At 46.8% G+C, this 23,766-nt stretch overlaps 2 protein-coding genes across 7 annotated transcripts in view; one reads left to right on the top strand and one right to left on the bottom strand.

Moving 5' to 3' along the window:
• Positions 1-2,188: 2,188 nt before the first annotated feature.
• rnf224 (ring finger protein 224) lies at positions 2,189-2,883 on the top strand. Its single transcript, XM_073477583.1, has 2 exons — positions 2,189-2,437; positions 2,548-2,883. Exons 1-2 carry the CDS (start codon positions 2,189-2,191, stop codon positions 2,881-2,883), a joined length of 585 nt encoding a protein of 194 aa, XP_073333684.1.
• Positions 2,884-3,139: 256 nt separating this feature from the next.
• Positions 3,140-23,766, bottom strand: part of pisd (phosphatidylserine decarboxylase) — a 27,850-nt gene continuing 7,223 nt past the window's right edge. The window contains exons 1-8 of one of the 6 annotated variants that reach the window (XM_073478157.1): positions 22,127-22,254; positions 6,654-6,798; positions 5,848-5,982; positions 5,600-5,701; positions 5,181-5,304; positions 4,882-5,022; positions 4,639-4,799; positions 3,140-4,011 (exon numbers count right to left, since the gene is read on the bottom strand). In XM_073478157.1, the coding sequence (XP_073334258.1) occupies positions 3,742-4,011; positions 4,639-4,799; positions 4,882-5,022; positions 5,181-5,304; positions 5,600-5,701; positions 5,848-5,982; positions 6,654-6,798; positions 22,127-22,173 (1,125 nt within the window). In that variant the 5' untranslated portion in view covers positions 22,174-22,254 and the 3' untranslated portion in view covers positions 3,140-3,741. Of the gene's footprint in view, positions 4,012-4,638; positions 4,800-4,881; positions 5,023-5,180; positions 5,305-5,599; positions 5,702-5,847; positions 5,983-6,653; positions 7,350-22,072; positions 22,255-23,766 lie in introns of those variants that run through there. The other 5 variants (XM_073478158.1, XM_073478162.1, XM_073478161.1 and 2 more) reach the window with 5 other exon arrangements.

Raw genomic sequence — 23,766 nt, 5'->3', positions numbered from 1 at the left:
AGCTAGCAGCCTGGCTACAGTTAGCAGCCTGGCTAAAGTTAGCAGCCTGGCTACAGCTTGCAGCCTGGCTACAGCTCGCAGCCTGGCTACTGTCCAAAGCTAAAAAAACAAGCGTTATGATCCCAGTTTGATCTATAAACCTGATCTCAGCTCTGTGAAACGTAAAACAGAGTCAAGCAGCCAGTTGTGCTAATCAGTCGTCAGGTTTTGTAGAATGACGACGGTTTTGAAGCGTTGCAGGTCGCGGTGGTCAGAGGAGATACATACATCACTGTGACATCACTGTGACATCACTGTGATATCACTGTGACATCACTGTGACATCACTGTGATAGTGTTCTGACATCAGTGTGACATCATTGTGACATCAGTCTGACATCTATGACATCAGTATGACATCAGTGTGACATCAGTGGGACATCACTGTGACATTAGTGTGACATTTGTGTGACATCACTGACATTAGTGTGACATCAGTGTGACATCATTGTGAATTCACTGTGACATCACTGTGACATCACTGTGACATCAGTGGGACATCACTGTGAATTCACTGTGACATCACTGTGACATCACTGTGACATCAGTGGGACATCACTGTGACATCATTGTGACATCAGTGTGACATCAGTGTGACATCAGTCTGACATCACTGTGACATCAGTGTGTTGACAGTCGAACAGTTTGACTCTTTGATTGTTTGGGTCAAACAGGAAGTGAAACATCAGCAGAGTGTCAGTTCTGATAAAAGCTCTGCAAACAAATGTTTGGTAAAGACTTGATGAGGCCATAACAACACTTCCTGGCTCGATGTCGTCAGTCAGATGTTATGGTGGCGCCACCTGTAGGAGGAGGACAGGTGGTGTTCAGGGGAACAGTGTGACCGTCTCAGACAGCTGAGGGAAATCTTCATCACTTTGTGTTTTATCTTCGTCTCCCTGCAGAGGAGCAACGTGATGACAGCTGACCCGCCGTCACACACACACACACACACTGTGCGTCTGTTGCTAGGCAACCTCTGTCAGTCCACACTGAGCTGTAACCTGATCGGTGGACACCAGCAGCCAATGGAAACCTGAGAATGGATCCACTTTCTATTGGCTGATCAGGTTACAGATTATTGATCTGTTCATCATGATGATATCTGAATATGATTGTAATATAAATGTATTGTTAGTTATTGATCAATGCTCTGTTACTTGATCACAATAGTCATGTTTATATTCACTCTTTATTTTATATTTGTATGAAAACATTTTTTAAATGTTTCTTTATTTTAATATCGAGTGTGATTAAATATGATGAAAAGATTCACGTTCATCATATCAATAAAAAATGACGGTCTGTCAGAGTCTGCTGTGGTCGAGCGAGGCTGAATTATTGATGGAGGCCACTCTCTCTCTCTTTCTCTCTCTGAAGCAGAGGACAAATGACGACAAACAAACAGAAGAAGAAGAGGGAACAAGAGAGAGAGAAGGACTGACAGAAAAGAGAAAAACAAGAAGAGGAAAGACAAGAAAAGGAGAGAATAGACAGAAAGAACAGAGGGAAGAAAACCAAAGAAGAAACAGAGAAACACAGAGGAAATAAATGACGATAAAAGAAAAGAGGATGAGAAGAGGAAGAAACTAACAGGTGGAGAGAGGAAGACAGAAGAAGAAGAAGAAACGTGTCAACAACAACGACCGAGAGGAAGAAGAAGAGGGCTCAAAAGGGAGGAAGAGGAGACGTGATGTGAAGGTTCAGGAAGAGGAACATACAGGTGAGCTTGTGTTTCTGACCATTCACAGTAGTGACAGTTGATCAGTTGATTACAGATTACTCACTGGAAAAGTTACTGTTAAAAGTTACTGATTAGGTTTTGAAGCCAGAATTGACCATATTAAGTAAAGAGGGTGGAGCTGACTGAGAACCTGACAACACGTTACCGTGGTAACGTCTAAGCCCTGCCTTGTGGTCTGTTTGTTTGTAAACAGGAAATCATTTACAACATGAAACTATTTACTCATCAGCCTCCAACAGTGGAGTCGCCCCCTGCTGGACATATTATATTACATTTATATTATATTTATTTTATAACACTGATATATTATTGATCTATTCAATAATATTTAATTCATATTCATATTAATGTCACATTTTCTTCTGAGGGAATCTGAATAATTTCTTCTTTGCTGTGAAGGAGAAAATGTCAGACGACAGAAAAGAAGAAGAAGAAGAGGAGGAGGAGGAGGAGGAAGTGAGCTGTCAGCCCCTCCCCCCTCCCCCTTCCTCTGTTGGCGGGGAGACGATGATGTCACTGAGGAGGCAGGACCTGGCTTGCATCGTGTGCTTCGGCAGCTATGACCTGGTGACGCGGTTGCCGCGGCGGCTGCACTGTGGCCACGCCTTCTGCCAGGCATGTCTGAAGAGACTGGACACGGTCATCAATGAGCAGGTGACTGATGACATCATCAACACTCACCTGAACATGTGTAAACTGTGAGAGTTGATTAAATCTCAGCTCCTCCTCCTCCCCTCCCCTCCCCTCCCCTCCCCTCCCCTCAGGTGTGGATCCCGTGTCCTCAGTGTCGACAGAACACTCCTCGGCCCAGAGGAGGAGCAGCAGGTCTGGACCTGGATTTGGCCTCCTTCCTGGGAGTGAAGGCCCAGCAGACCTGCACCTCCTCCTGCTCCCTGACCTCCTGGAGCTCCAGCCGCAGGGAGGAGGCGTCGGTCGGAGACGCGTCCCGGGACGGGAAGCTGTGGCTGGGGAAGGAGGTCACCGATGACGGCTGGTCACACGGAGGATTGGCCGAGCCGCGCTTCCATCGCTATGGCAACTGTTGCCCGCTGCCGTCCTATTGGTTGTGCTGCTGGTTCTGCTGCCCGGGGCGGGGTTAGAACTGACCAATGAGTCAGCAGGTCTGCCCTCTACTGAACACAAATAAATAAAACTAAACAGAGAAGAAGAAATATAGTGTCTGACTTGTGATATCATAACCCGTGCTGATGTCATCAATGATGATGATGTCATCGATGACATCAGAGATGATCATCAAACCTAACTGTGCCTGTGTGAAGAGCAGAAGGATCACAGTGTTGTTCCATCTAAACTGTCCTAATATTTATTTTCTGAGTGTAATGAAGACCAAGCTGCTCACAGAGAAATATTTATTTATGACATATTTTACAAAACATCAAACACAGTCAGCATCCAGCTGTCGTTTGTCTGTTCATTCATTGATATTAAAACTACGACCAATCACAGGCATCCTGTATGCTTTCCACCAATCAGCTGCTGATGTATGTGCTAGCTGATGCTATCAGCTCTGACTGTAACAATAAAGCTTCAACATTCAAACTTTGAGTGGACGGAGTGTCTGAACATTAACAGAAAGTAAACAGAACGTTAACAGAACGTAAACAGAACGTTAACAGAACGTAAACAGAGTGTTAACAGAAACAGACTTCAGTTTGTTAAATGTTGTCTGAATGTTTGTTTGTGTTGATTTTAAAGGAATATTTTCGTTTGTTGGTTCAGTTTCTGGGCGATCGACAGAGAGAAGGGATAGAAAAAGAGAAAGTTTGGCATGTCGCCCTTCATGAGGCACAAGGCATTCTGGGAGTCCTTGTCATAAAAACATCTTCAGGTCTGAGAAAGTTACCCCGAATTTCTTTAACCCTTAAAATCTGACTTCGATTAGTCTCCAGCAGTTCCTCATCATCAGGCCCCTCCCCCTCAGTCAGCAGCTCATCCAGTCAGGGGCAGCTGAGCCCCTCTCCCACTCTGATTCGCTGTCCCGGCTGCAGGTTGAAGCTGAAGTCTTTTGGAGCTTCGAACAGAAGGACGATGGTAGAGCCGAGGTTAAACTCCCCTAATGCTGCGCCCTTCTGTAGGGCCACACCCCCTCCGTCAATGGAGACCACGCCCCCTTCACCTGTCCCAGTCAACACTTGGTCACCGTTGACAACGTAGCTGCGGTCATAGAAGGAGCCTTTCCTGTAGCGAGGAGCGTTCGTCTGAAGCTCCTGAGGATCATAAACAAGCAAAGGAAGTCTTTACTCAATTAATTATTTAATTGAATATTTATTTAATTACAAACGTATCTAATTACATAAATATTTAATTAGATAAAGTTACTGCTGATCAACTAAAACACAAATTAAAGATAAATAAATCTGCTACAAAACATATATATTGTGTTTATTGTTACAACAATATATATATAGAATAATGTAAAAACATTAATATATCAAAAAGATTCAAAAATGTAAATACATGCTACAATATAGAAAGTATAACTGTAAGAATTCAGTACTGCAAATATTAACAAACAAAAATATAAGTTCTGAACAACATACTGCTAACAGCTGCTGTTATAAAATAAATAAGAACAAAAAACAAATAAAACTTATATTAAAAATCACCTCAAACATTTCATAAAGATTTACAAATAATCTACAATAAATTATCTAATAAAAAATACCAAAAGGTTTTTAATAATTAACTGATTTATTTCCCTCAGAATCATGATTTTCTAAAAATCAGGGTCATAACTTCATTAAGGTCTCTGGGAATATTGGCATGAACTCAAAAACCTACAGGAAGAGAAAAGGACCAAAACTCTGAAAGGTACAAACTAAAGTCGTCCACACCTGGTCAAAGTAAACCCTGATGGAGCCGACGTTTGTTGCTCCAACCGCCGTTAAAGAGAAGAAGCCGTGCTGCCATTGGCCGGTGAGTGCTACACGCTCATTAAGGCAGAAGAGCTCTTTAACCAAACGAGCCACGCCCGGGTTAACAGACATTAACGAGCCTAATGAGTATAGAGAGAGAGAGGGATGAAGAACAGGTGGACATCAGAAATCAGACAGGTGAACAGCTGAATAGACTCTCACCTGGGAAGTGACGTCGAAGCTCCACCCTCCAGTCTGTGGGCGAATGGAAACAGTGATAGTCACCTGGTGCCAGGTAGATCACGACGTGGAACAGGTCGTTCTCAGGAGACGACAGGAGAAGGTCCCGGAATGACAATGAGTCTACGGAGAGACACGAGGATGGAATCAGAAGTCTTAAATCAAGAGCGACACGTCTGAAATCAGGAGCAACACGTCTTAAATCAGGAGCAACACGTCTTAAATCAGGAGCAACACGTCTGAAATCAGGAGCAACACGTCTTAAGGGGGTGTGATCCCACCTTTGCCCTGCCTCTTCTGTGGACCCAGGAAGTTCTCCAGACTGTAGGTGACCCCCTTCACCTGCTCCACCTCTGAGTTCTTGACCCGACCAAAGTGGAGGATCCTCCCATCAGCTGGAGAGATCTGACAGACAAAACAGACACACACACCGTCACACATCGTCAGGGAACAATAAAATCCTTCGTCTGATAACTCAACTACAGTTTGTCTGACTGAGACCACAGGAGGTAGACGATCTACGTCAGACCTCACATTATTCATTTAGTTATGGAGCCTGACACTCGCTCGCTGCTGCTCGCAGCTTTAATTTAGCTTCTCTCTGCGAGTATAATGATCATAACGTTTTGCCTTTTATTCATTTTTAGATTTAATTGTATTGTTTTAACTGAGAAGGATAAAAGGAGGAGGAGTCCGTTACCAGACAGGAGGCGGCGCAGAGCGGTCGGACTGCAGGTTTGAGACGCCGACGGAAAAATTCCCCCAGATTCCTGTAGTGATGTAAATCCTCCACGGCTGCCTCCTATTGGACGATAAAGACGGGGCCAAAGAGGGAGAATATATTAACATATATATTAACATCATATATTAACATATATATGAACACAACCACAACACTTTAAGCAGCCGTTCAGTGTAAAGTGTTGATGAGTCACAGCTGGTCCTGACCTGCATGTTGACCCCGAACGTCCAGATGTACAAGGAGTAGATGGGTTTTCGGAGCCAGGTGGGGAGCTCCACCCCATTCAGACGTCCCCAGGCCCGAGAGAGGAGGCGCGTCGGGAATGAGCGGTACAACGCCACCTACAGCACCAAACAGGAAACAACATGTTCATCATCATCATCTGAATTTATAGCAGAAAAATGTAACAGTGAAAACTTAAGAAAGGTGAAGAAAGAAGAGGGAGCAGGTAGAGGAGAAGACAGAGGAGGTGAAGATCACTGACATTTCACTAAACACTGTGACGACCGTAGTTTTCAGAGGGCACATGAACGCAGCACAGAGCTGATGATCCTGCAGGTCCAACTGCATGCTCTCTTATTATTAGCATGATTGTATTGATGAGGTCAGAGGTCACATATCTGATGATCTGATGTGATCAATAAGTCTGCTCCAACAGACCAATGATGTCCATTTCACTGCCTGAGACTCCTCAACCACACCTGAGACTCCTTAACCACACCTAAGACTTAACCAGACAGGAAATGTGCCAAAAAACCCAAACAAGCTGCTAAACGAGGCTGAAAGCTGTCAGGCTGCAGAGACACTTTGATATTACAGAGACATCTGATCGATTATTAGCAGCAGTATTGATGACGAGGCTTCACAGAGGAAGTGAAGACGTAAAACGGGAGAGAAGGAAAGGAGGACAGAGAAGGAGTAAGACAAATGAATGAAAAAGTGAAGAAGACAAAATGAGGACATCTACACACGGTCCTTCCCCTTTGTCCAATCAGACGCCAGCCACTCTTACCCTATTGGCCGGTGGCCGCAGAGTGCTGACAGACAGGACGTAGCAGAGGAAGGCCAAAGGTCGGCGGCGCCAAGGTGTCGTGCGAGAAACACCGCCACTGAGCGTGCTCAGATGGCGACGTAGAGCTGAACGAGGCACCTGGAGCCTGATTATGATAATGAGATGTAATGACATGTAATGAGGTGAGAGGGAGGACGATGAGGAGGATGAATGAAGAAAACTGAAGGAGACAGAAACAAACAGCAAAAGAAAAGACAAATAAAAGAAACAGAAACATCACTGACAGGAAGTAGAGACAGAAGAAAAAACAAAAGGAGAAAAATACAAATAAAGTAAAGAAAAGAAAAACAAGTCAATTTAAAGGTGAAAGTCTGTTCTCAAGGTTCTGTAACCTGATTGGCTGTCGTTAAGTGAAGAGAGAGAGGTGTGGAGGTGGCGGGGCTTGTGTGTGTGGAGGGGGGTGGGGGGGCAGGCGGTGGACGCTAACACAGCATAAAGTTGCTAAAAAAGCTAAGCTACAGTGGAGCTAGTAGGAATGCTAACAGTGATGCTAACGTGTGAACAGAGAGCAGAGCAGTTCGTGTCATAACGTCATAAACATCAGTCTACAGTTGATTCCTTCAGCTCTCATGTTCCTGTGATGGATGACAGGAACAAAAACATTCATGAAGTTTAGTTCAGTAATTAATTTACATAAAACAAACAATTAATTAATTAACTGTTAACTTAATTATTTATCCCTGCAGAGCCCACCAGACTGTTACCGACCCAAACCCAGACGTAACGTTACTGACCCAAACCTAGACGCACCATTACCGACCCTAACCCAGACGTACCATTACTGACCCAAACCCAGACGTAACGTTACTGACCCAAACCCAGATGTACTGTTACTGACCCTAACCCAGACGTACCGTTACTGATCCTACTGCTACTGACCCAAACCCAGATGTACCGTTACTGACCCAAACCCAGACGTACCATTGCTGACCCAAACCCAGACGTAACGTTACTGACCCAAACCCAGATGTACTGTTACTGACCCTAACCCAGACGTACCGTTACTGATCCTACTGTTACTGACCCAAACCCAGACATACCGTTACTGATCCTACTGTTACTGACCCAAACCCAAACGTACCGTACTGACCCAAACCCAGACGTACCGTCAATGATCCTACTGTTACTGACCCTGACCCAGACATACTGTTACTGACCCAAACCCAGACGTACTGTTACTGACTCAAACCCAGACATACTGTTACTGATCCTACTGTTACTGATCCAAACCCAGATGTACCGATACTGACCCAAACCCAAACATACCATTACTGATCCAAACCCAGACGTACTGTTACTGACCCTGACCCAGACGTACCCTTACTGATCCTACTGTTACTGACCCAAACCCAAACGTACCGTACTGACCCAAACCCAGACGTACCGTCAATGATCCTACTGTTACTGACCCTGACCCAGACATACTGTTACTGACCCAAACCCAGACGTACTGTTACTGACTCAAACCCAGACATACTGTTACTGATCCTACTGTTACTGACCCAAACCCAGACGTACTGTTACTGACTCAAACCCAGACATACTGTTACTGATCCTACTGTTACTGACCCAAACCCAGACGTACTGTTACTGACTCAAACCCAGACATACTGTTACTGATCCTACTGTTACTGATCCAAACCCAGACGTACCGTTACTGACTCTGACCCAGACGTACCGCTACTGATCCTACTGTTACTTATTCAAACCCAGACGTACTGTTACTAAAAGGTACTTTGTTCAAGTTAACACATTATCTACCATGAGCTTCACTGAACAGCCCGTCACTGGAAACTGCAGCTCCAATGAGCTTAAAACCCTCAAATTTGGCTTCATTCATTTTAGATCACTGTCAACCAAAGTCTTACTAATTAATGATGTGATTATTGATTATAATCTGGACATGATCGACATGATGTGAAACATGGCTGAAACCATTAAATGAAGCCTCCCCTCCTGACTATAACTATGCCCATGTTGCTCGGGCCTTTAAACAGGGGGGAGGTGTTGCTCTAATGTATAAATCTATTTTTAGTTTAACCACCAACCATGAAATTAAGTTTACTTCATTTGAGGCTCTGGTTTTAAAAGCATCTTCATCAAGTAGTAACAGCCTTGTCCAGGGAACAGGCCTGGTGGTGATCTTCAGACCTCTTACTCCCAGTTCTTAGAAGAATTTAGTGAATTTATTGCAGATCTTGTGACTCGTTCAGATAAGGTCCTAATTATTGGGGATTTCAATATCCACTTAAATAAGCCTTCTGAGACTTCCGGTATGGGCAGCGCCATGTGAAGACGTAGTTTTGTTGGGCTCCTCACTGCACTACCAAGTTCATATTATTTCTCTTTTTAAACCACTCTCCACGACCCTACGCGCGTCTTTAACGAGTTAGATCGACAAGTTTCTCAACTTTGGAGAGGAAAATGCCAAAAAATCGCCAAGGAAATAAGTCGGAGTCGGAGGCTAACGCAGTAGATGATATAAATGACAATAACCAACAGGCAGTGCTGCAGGCCATCGAGTCTTTAAAACATGATTTGATGGCGAAAATTGAAGAAAAGGCAACAGCCCAGTCGCAGAACTCTGGAGCCAGATTGGCCAGATCCAGACTGAACTACGATGTGCGGTGGAACAAGTGGATAAACGAATGGAGGGGGCCGAGAGCCCAGTGTCTGAGCTGGAGGCTTAGGTCAGCGGTCGGTCGGACTCGTTTGCCGCTATGGAAAGGGATGTCAGCGTTATGAAAAAAGAACTGGCCACACTGAGAGACTCCTGCAAGGATTTGGAGGCGAAATCATGGCGTTGCAATATACGCATAACGGGAGTGAAGGAAGCCCGTGAACATGGGAAATATCCGTCTCAGTTTGTGGCTAACCTGCTTAAAGAAGCGCTGAATCTTGAGAAGCCTCTGACCATAGACCGGGCGCACCGCACCCTCCGCAGTAAGCCAACGCAAGACAGCCTCCCACCTCGGGCGTTTGTAGTGAAGTGCCATTACTTCTCCGAAAAAAAGTCGCTTCTGAAGAAAGCAATGGAGATGAAGTCCGTGACTACCGCAGACGGCGACCGTATCCGAATCCTGCCGGATTTCACCCAGGCCGTGAGTAAACAGCGGGCGACCTTCACCGAGGTCTCTTACCTCGGCGAAGGTTGCCCGCTGTTTACTCTAAACTAACCTTGCTTAATGTTTTTTGAATGTGTGTTCAAGTGCTCTCTCCCCCCATTTTTTTTAATTTTTTTTTGGCTATCACTCTATCATCAAACTCAGGGAACCTCCGTTGCAGTATTTTCAGAACCACCAACAACAGGTCACAGAGATGAGGCAGTGGCATTGTGTGAAAGGTCAACTTGATGGCGTTGGATAAAGGTTCAGACAGAGCTGACACCAGGTTGGTGAGTTGGAATGTAAGGGGTTTGAATCAACCAGTTAAGCGAAGTTTTTTCTCAATTAAACAAATTAAAAGCTGAAATAGTGTATTTGCAGGAAACTAACCTGTTAAATAAGGATCAAGCAAAACTCCGCAGAGGAGGATTCACGCAAGTTTTCCACTCTGACTTCGGTAACAAAAGTAGGGGGGTGGCTATTCTCCTGCATCAAAATGTGCTGTTGGAAGAGTCTAACATCATAAGGGACAAAAATGGTCGCTATGTAATCATTCAAGGGAAATTGTTCAGTAGGCCGGTGGTCCTGGCAAATATCTACGCCCCCAATTGGGATAATGTTGATTTCTTCAGGAATCTTTTTTCACTTTTACCGGGTCTGGATTTACATGATTTAATACTGGGGGGAGATTTCAACTGTGTCTTGGATCCGAAGCAGGACCGCTCCAGTACAAAGGCCACTTCACTTAGCAAATCGGCGCGATGCATTAATACTTTTCTTCAAGCCTATGGAGTCATTGACCCCTGGAGATTCAAACACCCAAACAGTTCTCTTTCTTCTCCCCAGTACATCAAACCTACTCTAGAATTGATTATTTTTTAATAGACCAAAAATTACTACCCATGATTACTCAAGTAGAATATAACAGTATAGTCATTTCGGACCATTGCCCAGTACTCTTGAAGCTTCGGTTTCCAGAAAATATACTTCCTAAATGTACATGGCGCCTTAACTCAAGATTACTTGCTGATAAAAAAATTGTTGATTTCATAAACACACAAATAGACCTATTCTTAGAAACGAATGAGTCCCCTGAGATAAGCTATTGCACGCTGTGGGAAACCATGAAAGCGTATACAAGTGATATCCTACACTGCTGGCGAAAATAAAAAGAAATCCAAAAGGGTTACGGAGTTGATCAACAGGATTAAAGTGGTGGACCAACTACACTCAACATCACCCTCTGAGAACTTATACAGAGAGAGAATTTTGCTTCAGACAGAATTTGATTCTCTGACAAATGATAATGCTATAGATCTTTATTTAAAAGCACGTCATAATCTCTATGAATATGGGGAGCGCGCCAGTAAGCTCTTGAGCCATCAACTTAAACAGTCGGCAACGGCTGGTTTTATATCTGCGTTAAAGGACGAGGAAGGTAATATAGTTACGGATCAAAGGGACATTAATGCTCAATTTAAGTCTTTCTACGAAAATTTGTATACCTCAGAAGCAGGTGACGGGGAGTTGGTAGAGAATTTCTTCAATAAACTGGAAATGCCCGCCTTAGATGACTCAGACAAATCAGAATTGGAAAGGAAAATAACCCTAACAGAATTTAATAGCGCAATTAAAAAAATGAAAAAAAATAAAGATCCGCTAATATGTGAGTCCTACCATCCAGTCAGCCTATTATGTTGCGACTATAAAATTCTAACCAGGGTATTGGCTAATAGGCTTGAGAAAATTATGCCTAAATTGATTCATCCAGACCAGACAGGTTTTTTTTGTAGGCAGACAAATGTCAAGCAATCTTCGTCAAGTATTCAACATTATATACCAACCTAATAATGTTGAGCCAGAGCTAATACTGTCCTTGGATGCACAAAAAGCGTTCGACAGGATTGAATATAACTACCTGTTCACCGCGCTAGAGAGATTTGGCTTTGGTCCTACTTTCTGTTCATGGATTAAAATTCTTTATATGGTGCCTCAAGCCTCAGTAAGAATGAACAAGATAATATCAGACTATTTCCCTCTCTCCCGGGGGACAAGACAGTTATTTGATATTGCCATCGAACCCTTGGCAGGACATTCGCATAAACTATCATTTTACGCGGACGACCATATTCTTTTTCTCTCAGACCCATGTACTACTATACCAATTGCTCTTGAGCTCATCACCAAGTTCGGGAGAATTTCAGGATGTAAGTTAAACTTAACTAAAAGCGTTTTATTCCCCATAAATGACAAAGCATGCCAGATGTCATTCCAGGACGTTCCTTTCTCTGTTAGTAAGGATAGCTTTACTTACTTGGGTGTTTGTGTCACTTACAAGTACAGGGATCTGTTTGACAGCAATTTCAAAACGGTGTTTAACAAGGCCAAACAGGACATGGAGAGATGGTCAACCCTCCCATTGTCGCTTGCCGGAAGGATCAACTCAGTAAAAATGACTAACATGCCCAGATTTTTATTTCTGTTCCAAGCAATACCAGTCTTTATCCCTAAATCCTTTTTTAAGGACTTAAACAAGCTCATATCTACTTTTATTTGGAATAAAAAAGTACCCCGAATACAGAAAGAATATTTGGAAAGACAAAAAGGAGATGGCAGGCTGTCTCTTCCCAATTTTCTGTATTATTACTGGGCGGCCAATATCCACAAACTGATGTTCTGGGTCTCTGATGTATCAGATGATGACTCTCCGGTCTGGTGCCGAATGGAACAGTATTCGAGTAATCCTGTTTCGCTTCGCTCTTTAATTTGTTCCTCATTACCCCTAAGTAAACGTTGTTGGATGAACAACCCAATAATTTCTGGCTGTCTGAAGATATGGTCGCAGTTTAGGATTCATTTCAAGCATAAACAAGCTCTGGTCACTTCCCCAATTCTAGCGAACATCAATTTTGCCCCATCTCTCACAGACCCATCTTTTCAATTGTGGCATAGGAGAGGGATTAAATGTGTGATGGATCTTTTTAAGGACGGGCACTTCATTTCTTTTGAGCAGCTAAAGAAAGACTTCAGTATTCCGCAGTCAGATTTCTTTAGATACCTACAGGTGCGGAGCTATGTTAAAACACACTTCTCTTTAACAACTCCTCAGAGTACATGGTTGGATGAATGTTTGAGCATGGACCCAGTTGACAGAGGTCTGGTGTCTGTGTTATATGATAATATCCAGAGGTTTGCCGTCATATCACTTAACCGATTAGCAAGGCGGTGGGAGGAAGAATTAAGAACCACCATATCAGATGTAAACTGGCAGGCAGCAATTACATTGGTACACTCTTCGTCAATATGTATTCAACATGGGTTGCTGCAGTTTAAGGTTCTGCACAGGTTACATCTATCTGCAAGTAAGCTAGCCAAACTCTACCCAGGTTTAGACCCAATTTGCATCAGATGCAGGCAGGAACCAGCTAGCCTCAGCCACACGTTTTGGTTATGCCCGAAACTGACTCTATTTTGGACAGGTATATTTGGTACATTTTCATATATGTGTAATAAAGCTATCAGTCCTAACCCCATTGACTGCATTATTTGGGGTCGGCCCTCAGGAGACACCAATAACAAGGCACCAGGCCGAGGCTATAGCATTCTCCTCCCTACTGGCTCCACATCTGATATTCCTTAGTTGGAAGGTCAGACTCCCCTCTCATAGGGTGGAGGAGGTGATGTCCCATCTCAAACTTGAACAACTTAAATACACTGCCCGGGGCACTACCCATAGATATCATAAAGTCTGGCAACCGTTTCTATCCTATTTTGAGGATGAACTCCCTAACCTTAATATAGTGTAGCCAAAGTTTAGCCCATTTGTGCTTATATGTAACTCTGTATATGCAGTTATGTGTGTATATACATATGTGTATGTGTGTATATATGGCTACTTTGTATATACTGAGTCATTTCTCTGTTTTAATTTCCTAATTTTTTTTATTTTTATTTTTTTAAATTTTAATCTTTATTGTTATTTATTTATTTTCCCTTTTCTGGGTACTGAGCACTACTGTGAGTATATAATGTGAAAATCAATAAAAATATTTGAATAATAATAAATAAGCCTTCTGACCCTCTAAGTAAAGCTTTTGTGGGACTTCTTGATATATCTGGCTTCATTCAGCTTGTTCATGAACCTACTCATTCCAGTGGCAACACTCTGGACTTGATCCTTTCCCATGGATTATTTGTGTCAGCCCTGAATGTCACGTCCATCTCTTCTGCCGTGTCGGACCACTTTCTTATTACATTTGAAGCGTCATTAGCCTGTCCCTGTACCGGTGACAAAAAATGTTTTTACTTCTTGTCACATCATCCTGGCAATCATAGCGACACTCAGTGAAAAATTGCCTGGGGTCCTGGCTCTGATCGTGACAGTGACAGAACCTGTGGAAAAATTCACTATTGAAGTTAACTCAGTACTCGTTTCTCTCCTCGATTCTGTGGCACTGGTCTCTACCAAGAAAAGACGACCAAAGAAATCTACTCCCTGGTTTACTGATGTAACCCGAGATCTCAAGCAGGCCTGCAGGAAAATGGAACGTGTATGGCGAAAATCTAAATGGCATGGTGCGATAGTGTACTAAATTAATTACTAAATTATAAGCGTGCCCTCAATGCTACTAGAACAGCATATTTCTCCGGCCTAATAAACAATAATAAACACAACCCTAGGTTTTTCTTCGACACCGTGGCTAAACTTACTCAGAAACCAGTCTGTGAGCTGTGCACCCTTTAATGCAGATGATTTCTTTTGCAATAAAATTGATGACATTAGAGTCAAAATTAACTCATCATCTCTGGCTTCCTCAGCAACGTTCATTATAAAAACATCCTTCTGCTGATTCTCAGTTAGTCTCAGCTCTTAACACTTTTGAAAATATCTCTCTTGAGATTTTGTCTAAACTTGTCTCATCCTCAAAACCAAATACCTGCATCCTGGACCCCCTTCCGGCAAAACTGTATAAGGATCTATGTCCAGCACCGGGACCTACAATGTTAAATATTGTTTACTTATCACTCATGACTTATCACCCATGTCCCCCCTGGGACCATCTACCTCTCCTGGTTCCTGCTGCCTCACATGTTGAAGGATCATCACACCCTGGGCTCCGCTGGTTCATTGCTCTCCTCTGTTTTATGTTCTCCTTATATCTGTACCTCTGTAAAGTTTGATGCCTCTTCACCCTAGGGCTGCAACTAACGACTATTTTGATAGTTGACTAGTCATCGACTACTGTATGGACTAGTCAGCTAGTCAGATTATGAATTGCACAAAAAACAATGGCTCTTATTTATTATATTTAAGTGGCAGCAGCAATAAAATAATGCCAAGACAACTCCGTCTGCACATACAGTAATAGGCTACCTACTAGCATGGGAGCTAACTAGCTTACTGAGGTGCATCTGAGTCTTCTAAAATGTGTTTCCTCTTCAAATGCTCATGCATTGCTGAGGTGGCCCCATGGTGCGCGAGTTTCATCTTACAAATTTTGCATGTAACCGTTTTCTTTGTTGTGTTCAGGACGAAATGTTTCCAAACTTTATGTTGAGTTGGCTTCACTTTAGCCGCTTCCACATTGCTCCTGTTCCCCGTCACAAGTACGCATGTTCTGTCAGTACATCAACGAGTTGAGAAAAGTGAGACGTCTCACTCTGAGCTAGTTCAATTGGCTATGGTGAAACATTGCTTAGCGTGGCATTGCATGCCGTGGGATACACACACGATGACGTCACTAACGACTAGTCGACTACTTAATTAGTCATTGACTAATTTTGCCGTCAACTATTCGTTGACTAGTCGTTGCACCCCTACTTCACTCTGATCTTCTCTGTTTTACTGCTAATCATCTTGTGTGTCCTCTTCCAGGTCACCACGGTGGAGAGGAGGTCGTGTGGCTCGTCCTGCTCAGTCGTCTCCTCGATCCAAACACTTTGCATATATTATTATCAGATATTCTGTCAATGCAACTTGTAAACTGTGATTGTGTTGTTCTGTACATGTGACATCTACTGCACGTCTGTCTGTCCTGGGAGAGGATCCTCCTCCTCTAAGGACAGAGGGTCTGAGGACAGAGGGTCTAAGGACAGAGGGTCTGAGGACAGAGGGTCTGAGTACTGAGCAGGGTTTCCCCCAGTGTATTAAAAAATAATTTAAGCCTGGCGGCCTGCCAGGCTTAAATTTCCCACCGCCAGGCTAAGCATCGTTTATTTATTTATTCAAAATAGGTTTGTATACATCAGTAACAAAGTCTGAGGACAGAGGGTCTGAGGACAGAGGGTCTGAGGACAGACAGTCTGAGGACTGAGAGTCTGAGGACAGAGGGTCTGAGGGTCTGAGGACAGAGGGTCTGAGGACAGAGGGTCTGAGGGTCTGAGGACTGAGGGTCTGAGGACAGAGGGTCTGAGGGTCTGAGGACAGAGGGTCTGAGGACTGAGGGTCTGAGGACAGACAGTCTGAGGACTGAGAGTCTGAGGACTGAGGGTCTAAGGACAGAAGGCCTGAGGGTCTAAGGACTGAGGGTCTGAGGACTGAGGGTCTGAGGACAGAGGGTTTGAGGGTCTGAGGACAGAGGGTCTGAGGACAGAGGGTCTAAGGACAGAGGGTCTGAGGACAGAGGGTCTGAGGGTCTGAGGACAGAGGGTCTGAGGACTGAGGGTCTGAGGGTCTAAGGACAGAGGGTCTGAGGGCTGAGGGTCTAAGGACAGAAGGCCTGAGGGTCTGAGGACAGAGGGTCTAAGGACTGAGGGTCTGAGGACAGAGGGTCTAAGGACAGAAGGCCTGAGGGTCTGAGGACAGAGGGTCTGAGGACAGAGGGTCTAAGGACTGAGGGTCTGAGGACAGAGGGTCTAAGGACAGAAGGCCTGAGGGTCTGAGGACAGAGGGTCTAAGGACTGAGGGTCTGAGGACAGAGGGTCTGAGGACTGAGGGTCTGAGGACAGAGGGTCTGAGGACAGAGGGTCTGAGGACTGAGGGTCTAAGGACAGAAGGCCTGAGGGTCTGAGGACAGAGGGTCTAAGGACTGAGGGTCTGAGGACTGAGGGTCTGAGGGTCTGAGGACAGAGGGTCTGAGGACTGAGGGTCTGAGGACAGAGGGTCTGAGGGTCTGAGGACAGAGGGTCTGAGGACAGAAGGCCTGAGGGTCTGAGGACAGAGGGTCTAAGGACTGAGGGTCTGAGGACAGAGGGTCTGAGGACAGAGGGTCTGAGGACAGAGGGTCTGAGGGTCTGAGGACTGAGGGTCTAAGGACAGAAGGCCTGAGGACAGAGGGTCTGAGGGTCTGAGGACAGAAGGCCTGAGGACAGAGGGTCTGAGGGTCTGAGGACTGAGGGTCTGAGGACTGAGGGTCTGAGGGTCTGAGGACTGAGGGTCTGAGGACAGAGGGTCTGAGAACTGAGGGTCTGAGGGTCTAAGGACTGAGGGTCTGAGGACAGAGGGTCTGAGGGTCTAAGGACAGAGGGTCTGAGGACTGAGGGTCTGAGGACAGAGGGTCTGAGGGTCTAAGGACAGAGGGTATGAGGGTCTGAGGACAGAGGGTCTGAGGACAGAGGGTCTGAGGGTCTAAGGACAGAGGGTCTGAGGGTCTGAGGACAGAGGGTCTGAGGGTCTAAGGACAGAGGGTCTGAGGGTCTGAGGACAGAGGGTCTGAGGACAGAGGGTCTGAGGGTCTAAGGACAGAGGGTCCGAGGGTCTGAGGACAGAGGGTCTGAGGACTGAGAGTCTGAGGGTCTGAGGACAGAGGGTCTGAGGGTCTAAGGACAGAGGGTCTGAGGGTCTGAGGACAGAGGGTCTGAGGACTGAGAGTCTGAGGGTCTGAGGACAGAGGGTCTGAGGGTCTAAGGACTGAGGGTCTGAGGACAGAGGGTCTGAGGGTCTAAGGACAGAGGGTCTGAGGACTGAGGGTCTGAGGACAGAGGGTCTGAGGGTCTGAGGACTGAGGGTCTGAGGACAGAGGGTCTGAGGACAGAGGGTCTGAGGGTCTGAGGACAGAGGGTCTGAGGACAGAGGGTCTGAGGGTCTAAGGACAGAGGGTCTGAGGGTCTGAGGACAGAGGGTCTGAGGACAGACAGTCTGAGGACAGACAGTCTGAGGACTGAGAGTCTGAGGACAGAGGGTCTGAGGACAGAGGGTCTGAGGGTCTGAGGACTGAGGGTCTGAGGACAGAGGGTCTGAGGACTGAGAGTCTGAGGACAGAGGGTCTGAGGACAGAGGGTCTGAGGGTCTGAGGACTGAGGGTCTGAGGACAGAGGGTCTGAGGACAGACAGTCTGAGGACTGAGAGTCTGAGGACTGAGGGTCTAAGGACAGAAGGCCTGAGGGTCTAAGGACAGAAGGCCTGAGGGTCTGAGGACAGAGGGTCTAAGGACAGAGGGTCTGAGGGTCTTAGGACAGAGGGTCTGAGGACTGAGGGTCTGAGGACAGAGGGTCTGAGGACTGAGGGTCTGAGGACTGAGGGTCTGAGGGTCTGAGGACTGAGGGTCTAAGGACAGAAGGCCTGAGGACAGAGGGTCTGAGGACAGAGGGTCTGAGGGTCTGAGGACAGAAGGCCTGAGGACAGAGGGTCTGAGGGTCTGAGGACTGAGGGTCTGAGGACAGAGGGTCTGAGGGTCTGAGGACTGAGGGTCTGAGGACTGAGGGTCTAAGGACAGAGGGTCTGAGGACTGAGGACAGAGGGTCTGAGGACAGAGGGTCTGAGGGTCTAAGGACTGAGGGTCTGAGGACTGAGGGTCTGAGGACAGAGGGTCTGAGGGTCTAAGGACAGAGGGTCTGAGGACAGAGGGTCTAAGGACAGAGGGTCTGAGGACTGAGGGTCTGAGGGTCTAAGGACAGAGGGTCTAAGGACAGAGGGTCTGAGGACAGAGGGTCTGAGGGTCTGAGGACAGAGGGTCTGAGGACTGAGGGTCTGAGGGTCTAAGGACAGAGGGTCTGAGGGCTGAGGGTCTAAGGACAGAAGGCCTGAGGGTCTGAGGACAGAGGGTCTAAGGACTGAGGGTCTGAGGACAGAGGGTCTAAGGACAGAAGGCCTGAGGGTCTGAGGACAGAGGGTCTGAGGACAGAGGGTCTGAGGACAGACAGTCTGAGGACTGAGAGTCTGAGGACTGAGGGTCTAAGGACAGAAGGCCTGAGGGTCTAAGGACAGAAGGCCTGAGGGTCTGAGGACAGAGGGTCTAAGGACAGAGGGTCTGAGGGTCTTAGGACAGAGGGTCTGAGGACTGAGGGTCTGAGGACAGAGGGTCTGAGGACTGAGGGTCTGAGGACTGAGGGTCTGAGGGTCTGAGGACTGAGGGTCTAAGGACAGAAGGCCTGAGGACAGAGGGTCTGAGGACAGAGGGTCTGAGGGTCTGAGGACAGAAGGCCTGAGGACAGAGGGTCTGAGGGTCTGAGGACTGAGGGTCTGAGGACAGAGGGTCTGAGGGTCTGAGGACTGAGGGTCTGAGGACTGAGGGTCTAAGGACAGAGGGTCTGAGGACTGAGGACAGAGGGTCTGAGGACAGAGGGTCTGAGGGTCTAAGGACTGAGGGTCTGAGGACTGAGGGTCTGAGGACAGAGGGTCTGAGGGTCTAAGGACAGAGGGTCTGAGGACAGAGGGTCTGAGGGTCTAAGGACAGAGGGTCTGAGGACTGAGGGTCTGAGGGTCTAAGGACAGAGGGTCTAAGGACAGAGGGTCTGAGGACAGAGGGTCTGAGGGTCTGAGGACAGAGGGTCTGAGGACTGAGGGTCTGAGGGTCTAAGGACAGAGGGTCTGAGGGCTGAGGGTCTAAGGACAGAAGGCCTGAGGGTCTGAGGACAGAGGGTCTAAGGACTGAGGGTCTGAGGACAGAGGGTCTAAGGACAGAAGGCCTGAGGGTCTGAGGACAGAGGGTCTGAGGACTGAGGGTCTGAGGACAGAGGGTCTGAGGGCTGAGGGTCTAAGGACAGAGGACAGAGGGTCTGAGGACAGAGGGTCTGAGGGTCTAAGGACTGAGGGTCTGAGGACTGAGGGTCTGAGGACAGAGGGTCTGAGGGTCTAAGGACAGAGGGTCTGAGGACAGAGGGTCTGAGGGTCTAAGGACAGAGGGTCTGAGGACTGAGGGTCTGAGGGTCTAAGGACAGAGGGTCTAAGGACAGAGGGTCTGAGGACAGAGGGTCTGAGGGTCTGAGGACAGAGGGTCTGAGGACTGAGGGTCTGAGGGTCTAAGGACAGAGGGTCTGAGGACTGAGGGTCTAAGGACAGAAGGCCTGAGGGTCTGAGGACAGAGGGTCTAAGGACTGAGGGTCTGAGGACTGAGGGTCTGAGGGTCTGAGGACAGAGGGTCTGAGGACTGAGGGTCTGAGGACAGAGGGTCTGAGGGCTGAGGGTCTAAGGACAGAGGGTCTGAGGACAGAGGGTCTGAGGGCTGAGGGTCTGAGGACAGAGGGTCTGAGGGTCTGAGGACTGAGGGTCTGAGGACAGAGGGTCTGAGGGTCTGAGGACAGAGGGTCTGAGGACTGAGGGTCTGAGGACAGAGGGTCTTAGGGCTGAGGGTCTAAGGACAGAGGGTCTGAGGACAGAGGGTCTGAGGGTCTGAGGACAGAGGGTCTGAGGGCTGAGGGTCTGAGGACTGAGGGTCTGAGGGCTGAGGGTCTGAGGACAGAGGGGCTGAGGGTCTGAGGACTGAGGGTCTGAGGACTGAGGGTCTGAGGACAGAGGGGCTGAGGGTCTGAGGACTGAGGGTCTGAGGACTGAGGGTCTGAGGACAGAGGGTCTGAGGACAGAGGGTCTGAGGGTCTGAGGACAGAGGGTCTGAGGGCTGAGGGTCTGAGGACAGAGGGTCTGAGGACTGAGGGTCTGAGGACAGAGGGTCTGAGGGTCTGAGGACTGAGGGTCTGAGGACTGAGGACAGAGGGTCTGAGGACTGAGGGTCTGAGGACTGAGGGTCTGAGGACAGAGGGTCTGAGGACAGAGGGTCTGAGGGTCTGAGGACAGAGGGTCTGAGGGCTGAGGGTCTGAGGACAGAGGGTCTGAGGACTGAGGGTCTGAGGACAGAGGGTCTGAGGGTCTGAGGACTGAGGGTCTGAGGACTGAGGACAGAGGGTCTGAGGACTGAGGACTGAGGGTCTGAGGACAGAGGGTCTGAGGGTCTGAGGACTGAGGGTCTGAGGACTGAGGACAGAGGGTCTGAGGACTGAGGGTCTGAGGACTGAGGGTCTGAGGACAGAGGGTCTGAGGGTCTGAGGACCTGTTTGTATATTTTTGGTCTCATTTTCAAAAGAGTTATAAAAAATTAACTACTGAACCAAACCAAGCAGAATGTGTTTGTCTCAGTCCAACTGGGTCAGCAGGTCAGCAGGTTAGCACAGGATCAACTGGAAAGAGGCTAACACAGGCTAAGCGAGCTAAAGCTAAAATAACTGACCTGCTAAGCTACCTGTCGCCATAGAAACCCCCCCCCCACACACTAATCTCCTCTAACCTGTAACTATGTCTCTCGCCCCTGCTCCTCTCTCTCTCCTGCTCCGCTCGCTCTCTCTCTCTCTGTTCTTATGTCTCTCTCCCTGCTCCTCTCTCGCCCCCACTCCTCTCTCTCTCTCTCTGGTCCTATGTCTCTCTCCCTGCTCCTCTCTCTCTCTCCCTGCTCCTCTCTCTCTCTCTCTCTCTCTGGTCTTATGTCTCTCTCTCCCTGCTCCTCTCTCTCCCTGCTCCTCTCTCTCTCTCTGGTCCTGTGTCTCTCTCTCCCTGCTCCTCTCTCTCTCCTGCTCCCCTCTCTCTCTCTCCCTGCTCCTCTCTCTCTCTCTCTGGTCCTATGTCTCTCTCCCTGCTCCTCTCTCTCTCTCCCTGCTCCTCTCTCTCTCTCCCTGCTCCTCTCTCTCTCTCCCTGCTCCTCTCAGACAGTTGATTTAAAGTTAACGTGTGTTCAAACATCTTGTCCTTCTTCTTCTTTGTCGTCATCTTTAAACTCAGTTGATCGTCATCCTGTTTCTAATTTGACCACATTTTATTTTGAAAATCCCTCCAGTTGTGTTTTGTGTTTTCTCGTCTTCCTGTCACAATGAACCTGGATTTACTTTACAAACAGTTAAAACAGTTTAAGACAGGTAGATTAAGTTTAATCTGCTTCCTGTTCACCTTCAGTCTGTTTCTTAAAGTCACGTCGTGTTTCATTTCTCTTTTTTCCTCTCCCACCTGAATCGTGCTGTCGTTCTTGTCCTCACCCCTCTTCCTCCTCCTCTTCCTCCTCCATCTTTCTCGTTCTCTTTCTCTCTGTCGGTCGCTTGACCCCGCCGCCTCACCTGCCGCAACAGGTCTCGCTCCCGACGCTCACGGCGGCGGCAGAAGAACCTCACCATGAGCGGCAGTCAGTGTCCCCTGATGAAGATGGCCGACGACCCATGCTGACGTTTATCACACAGGTGAGAGACGGACAGGTGAGAGACGGACAGGTGAGAGACGGACAGGTGAGAGTGTTCACTGAGAGGACAGAAGAAGAAGTGACAGAGAAAGAGAGAGAGAGAGAGAGAGAGAGGTCAATACTGAGGAGCACTGCCCTCCCTCTCTCTCTCACCCCTCCCTCTCCCTCTCTCACCCCTCCCTCTCTCTCTCTCACCCCTCTCTCCCTCTCCCTCTCTCACCCCTCCCTCTCCCTGTCTCACCCCTCCCTCTCTCTCTCTCACCCCTCTCTCCCTCTCCCTCTCTCACCCCCTCCCTCTCTCTCTCTCACCCCTCCCTCCCTCTCCCTCTCCCTCTCCCTCTCTCACCCCTCCCTCCCTCCCTCTCTCACCCCTCCCTCTCTCTCCCTCTCTCACCCCTCCCTCCCTCTCTCTCTCACCCCTCCCTCCCTCTCCCTCTCCCTCTCCCTCTCTCACCCCTCCCTCCCTCCCTCTCTCACCCCTCCCTCTCTCTCCCTCTCTCACCCCTCCCTCCCTCTCTCTCTCACCCCTCCCTCTCCCTCTCTCACCCCTCCCTCTCTCTCTCTCACCCCTCTCTCCCTCTCCCTCTCTCACCCCTCCCTCTCCCTCTCTCACCCCTCCCTCTCTCTCTCTCACCCCTCTCTCCCTCTCCCTCTCTCACCCCCTCCCTCTCTCTCTCTCACCCCTCCCTCCCTCTCCCTCTCCCTCTCCCTCTCCCTCTCTCACCCCTCCCTCCCTCCCTCTCTCACCCCTCCCTCTCTCTCCCTCTCTCACCCCTCCCTCCCTCTCTCTCTCACCCCTCCCCCCGTCTCTATAAATAGATTTAAACTGTTTACAAACAATCAATTATCAAACTGCCAGTTATTCATGTCAAATATATATTTTATTGATTTATAATTTTCTATTCAGGTAACAATTACTGTTATGTGTTTTTTTTCTCATTATGTTTTTATGTATTATTTTAATTATTTTACTTATTTAAATTATTAGATTTTTATAACTTATTATTATCACTTCATTTATAAAAAAGGTTAAAACACAAATACTACAAAATACAATTCATTGAATTTTCAATGATTTTTGGATTTATTATCATTCTGGGATCTGACTTGTTTAAATATTCACATTCTTTTGAATACTTCATTTTTTTTTCTTTACTAAACTTCATTATTAAAAAGTTATAACTTCAAACTTAATAATATTTCTATTTAATATTTTATAACAGTTTATTAACTTAAGAGTAAAGAATAAATTCATTCAAACAGCTTTTGTTTTAATTAATTTAACTAAAGTTATAAGTTAAATATTATTTTGATGAGATTTTACGTAAATAATAAATAATCAAATTCTGAAAGAAAGAATATTAAATTACTTTTCGCATGTTATTAAAATGTTGTTTTCATTCTACAAATATACAAAATAAATATTTTTATTATCGTTTTAAAATCATTTTATTATTTTATTATAAAATATAAATTAAATTATTGAATTTTTTAAAAAAAAAAGGGAAACGCCTTCAACTTCTGTCCAATCAGAGCCTCCCTCTGTCCTGCCCGGTTACTCATTAACAAATCAGA

Source organism: Pagrus major, chromosome 12 (genome assembly GCF_040436345.1).
Source record: "Pagrus major chromosome 12, Pma_NU_1.0".
In the NCBI taxonomy this organism is placed as follows: Eukaryota; Metazoa; Chordata; class Actinopteri; order Spariformes; family Sparidae; genus Pagrus; species Pagrus major.
This window is presented reverse-complemented; position numbering and strand designations above follow the sequence as displayed.

Coding starts and splice junctions, on each gene's coding strand:
- rnf224 (XM_073477583.1), top strand. CDS start 2,189: ATGTCAGACGACAGAAAAGAAGAAGAAGAAGAGGAGGAGGAGGAGGAG. Junction 2,438..2,547: donor ACACGGTCATCAATGAGCAG/GTGACTGATGAC, acceptor CCCTCCCCTCAG/GTGTGGATCCCGTGTCCTCA.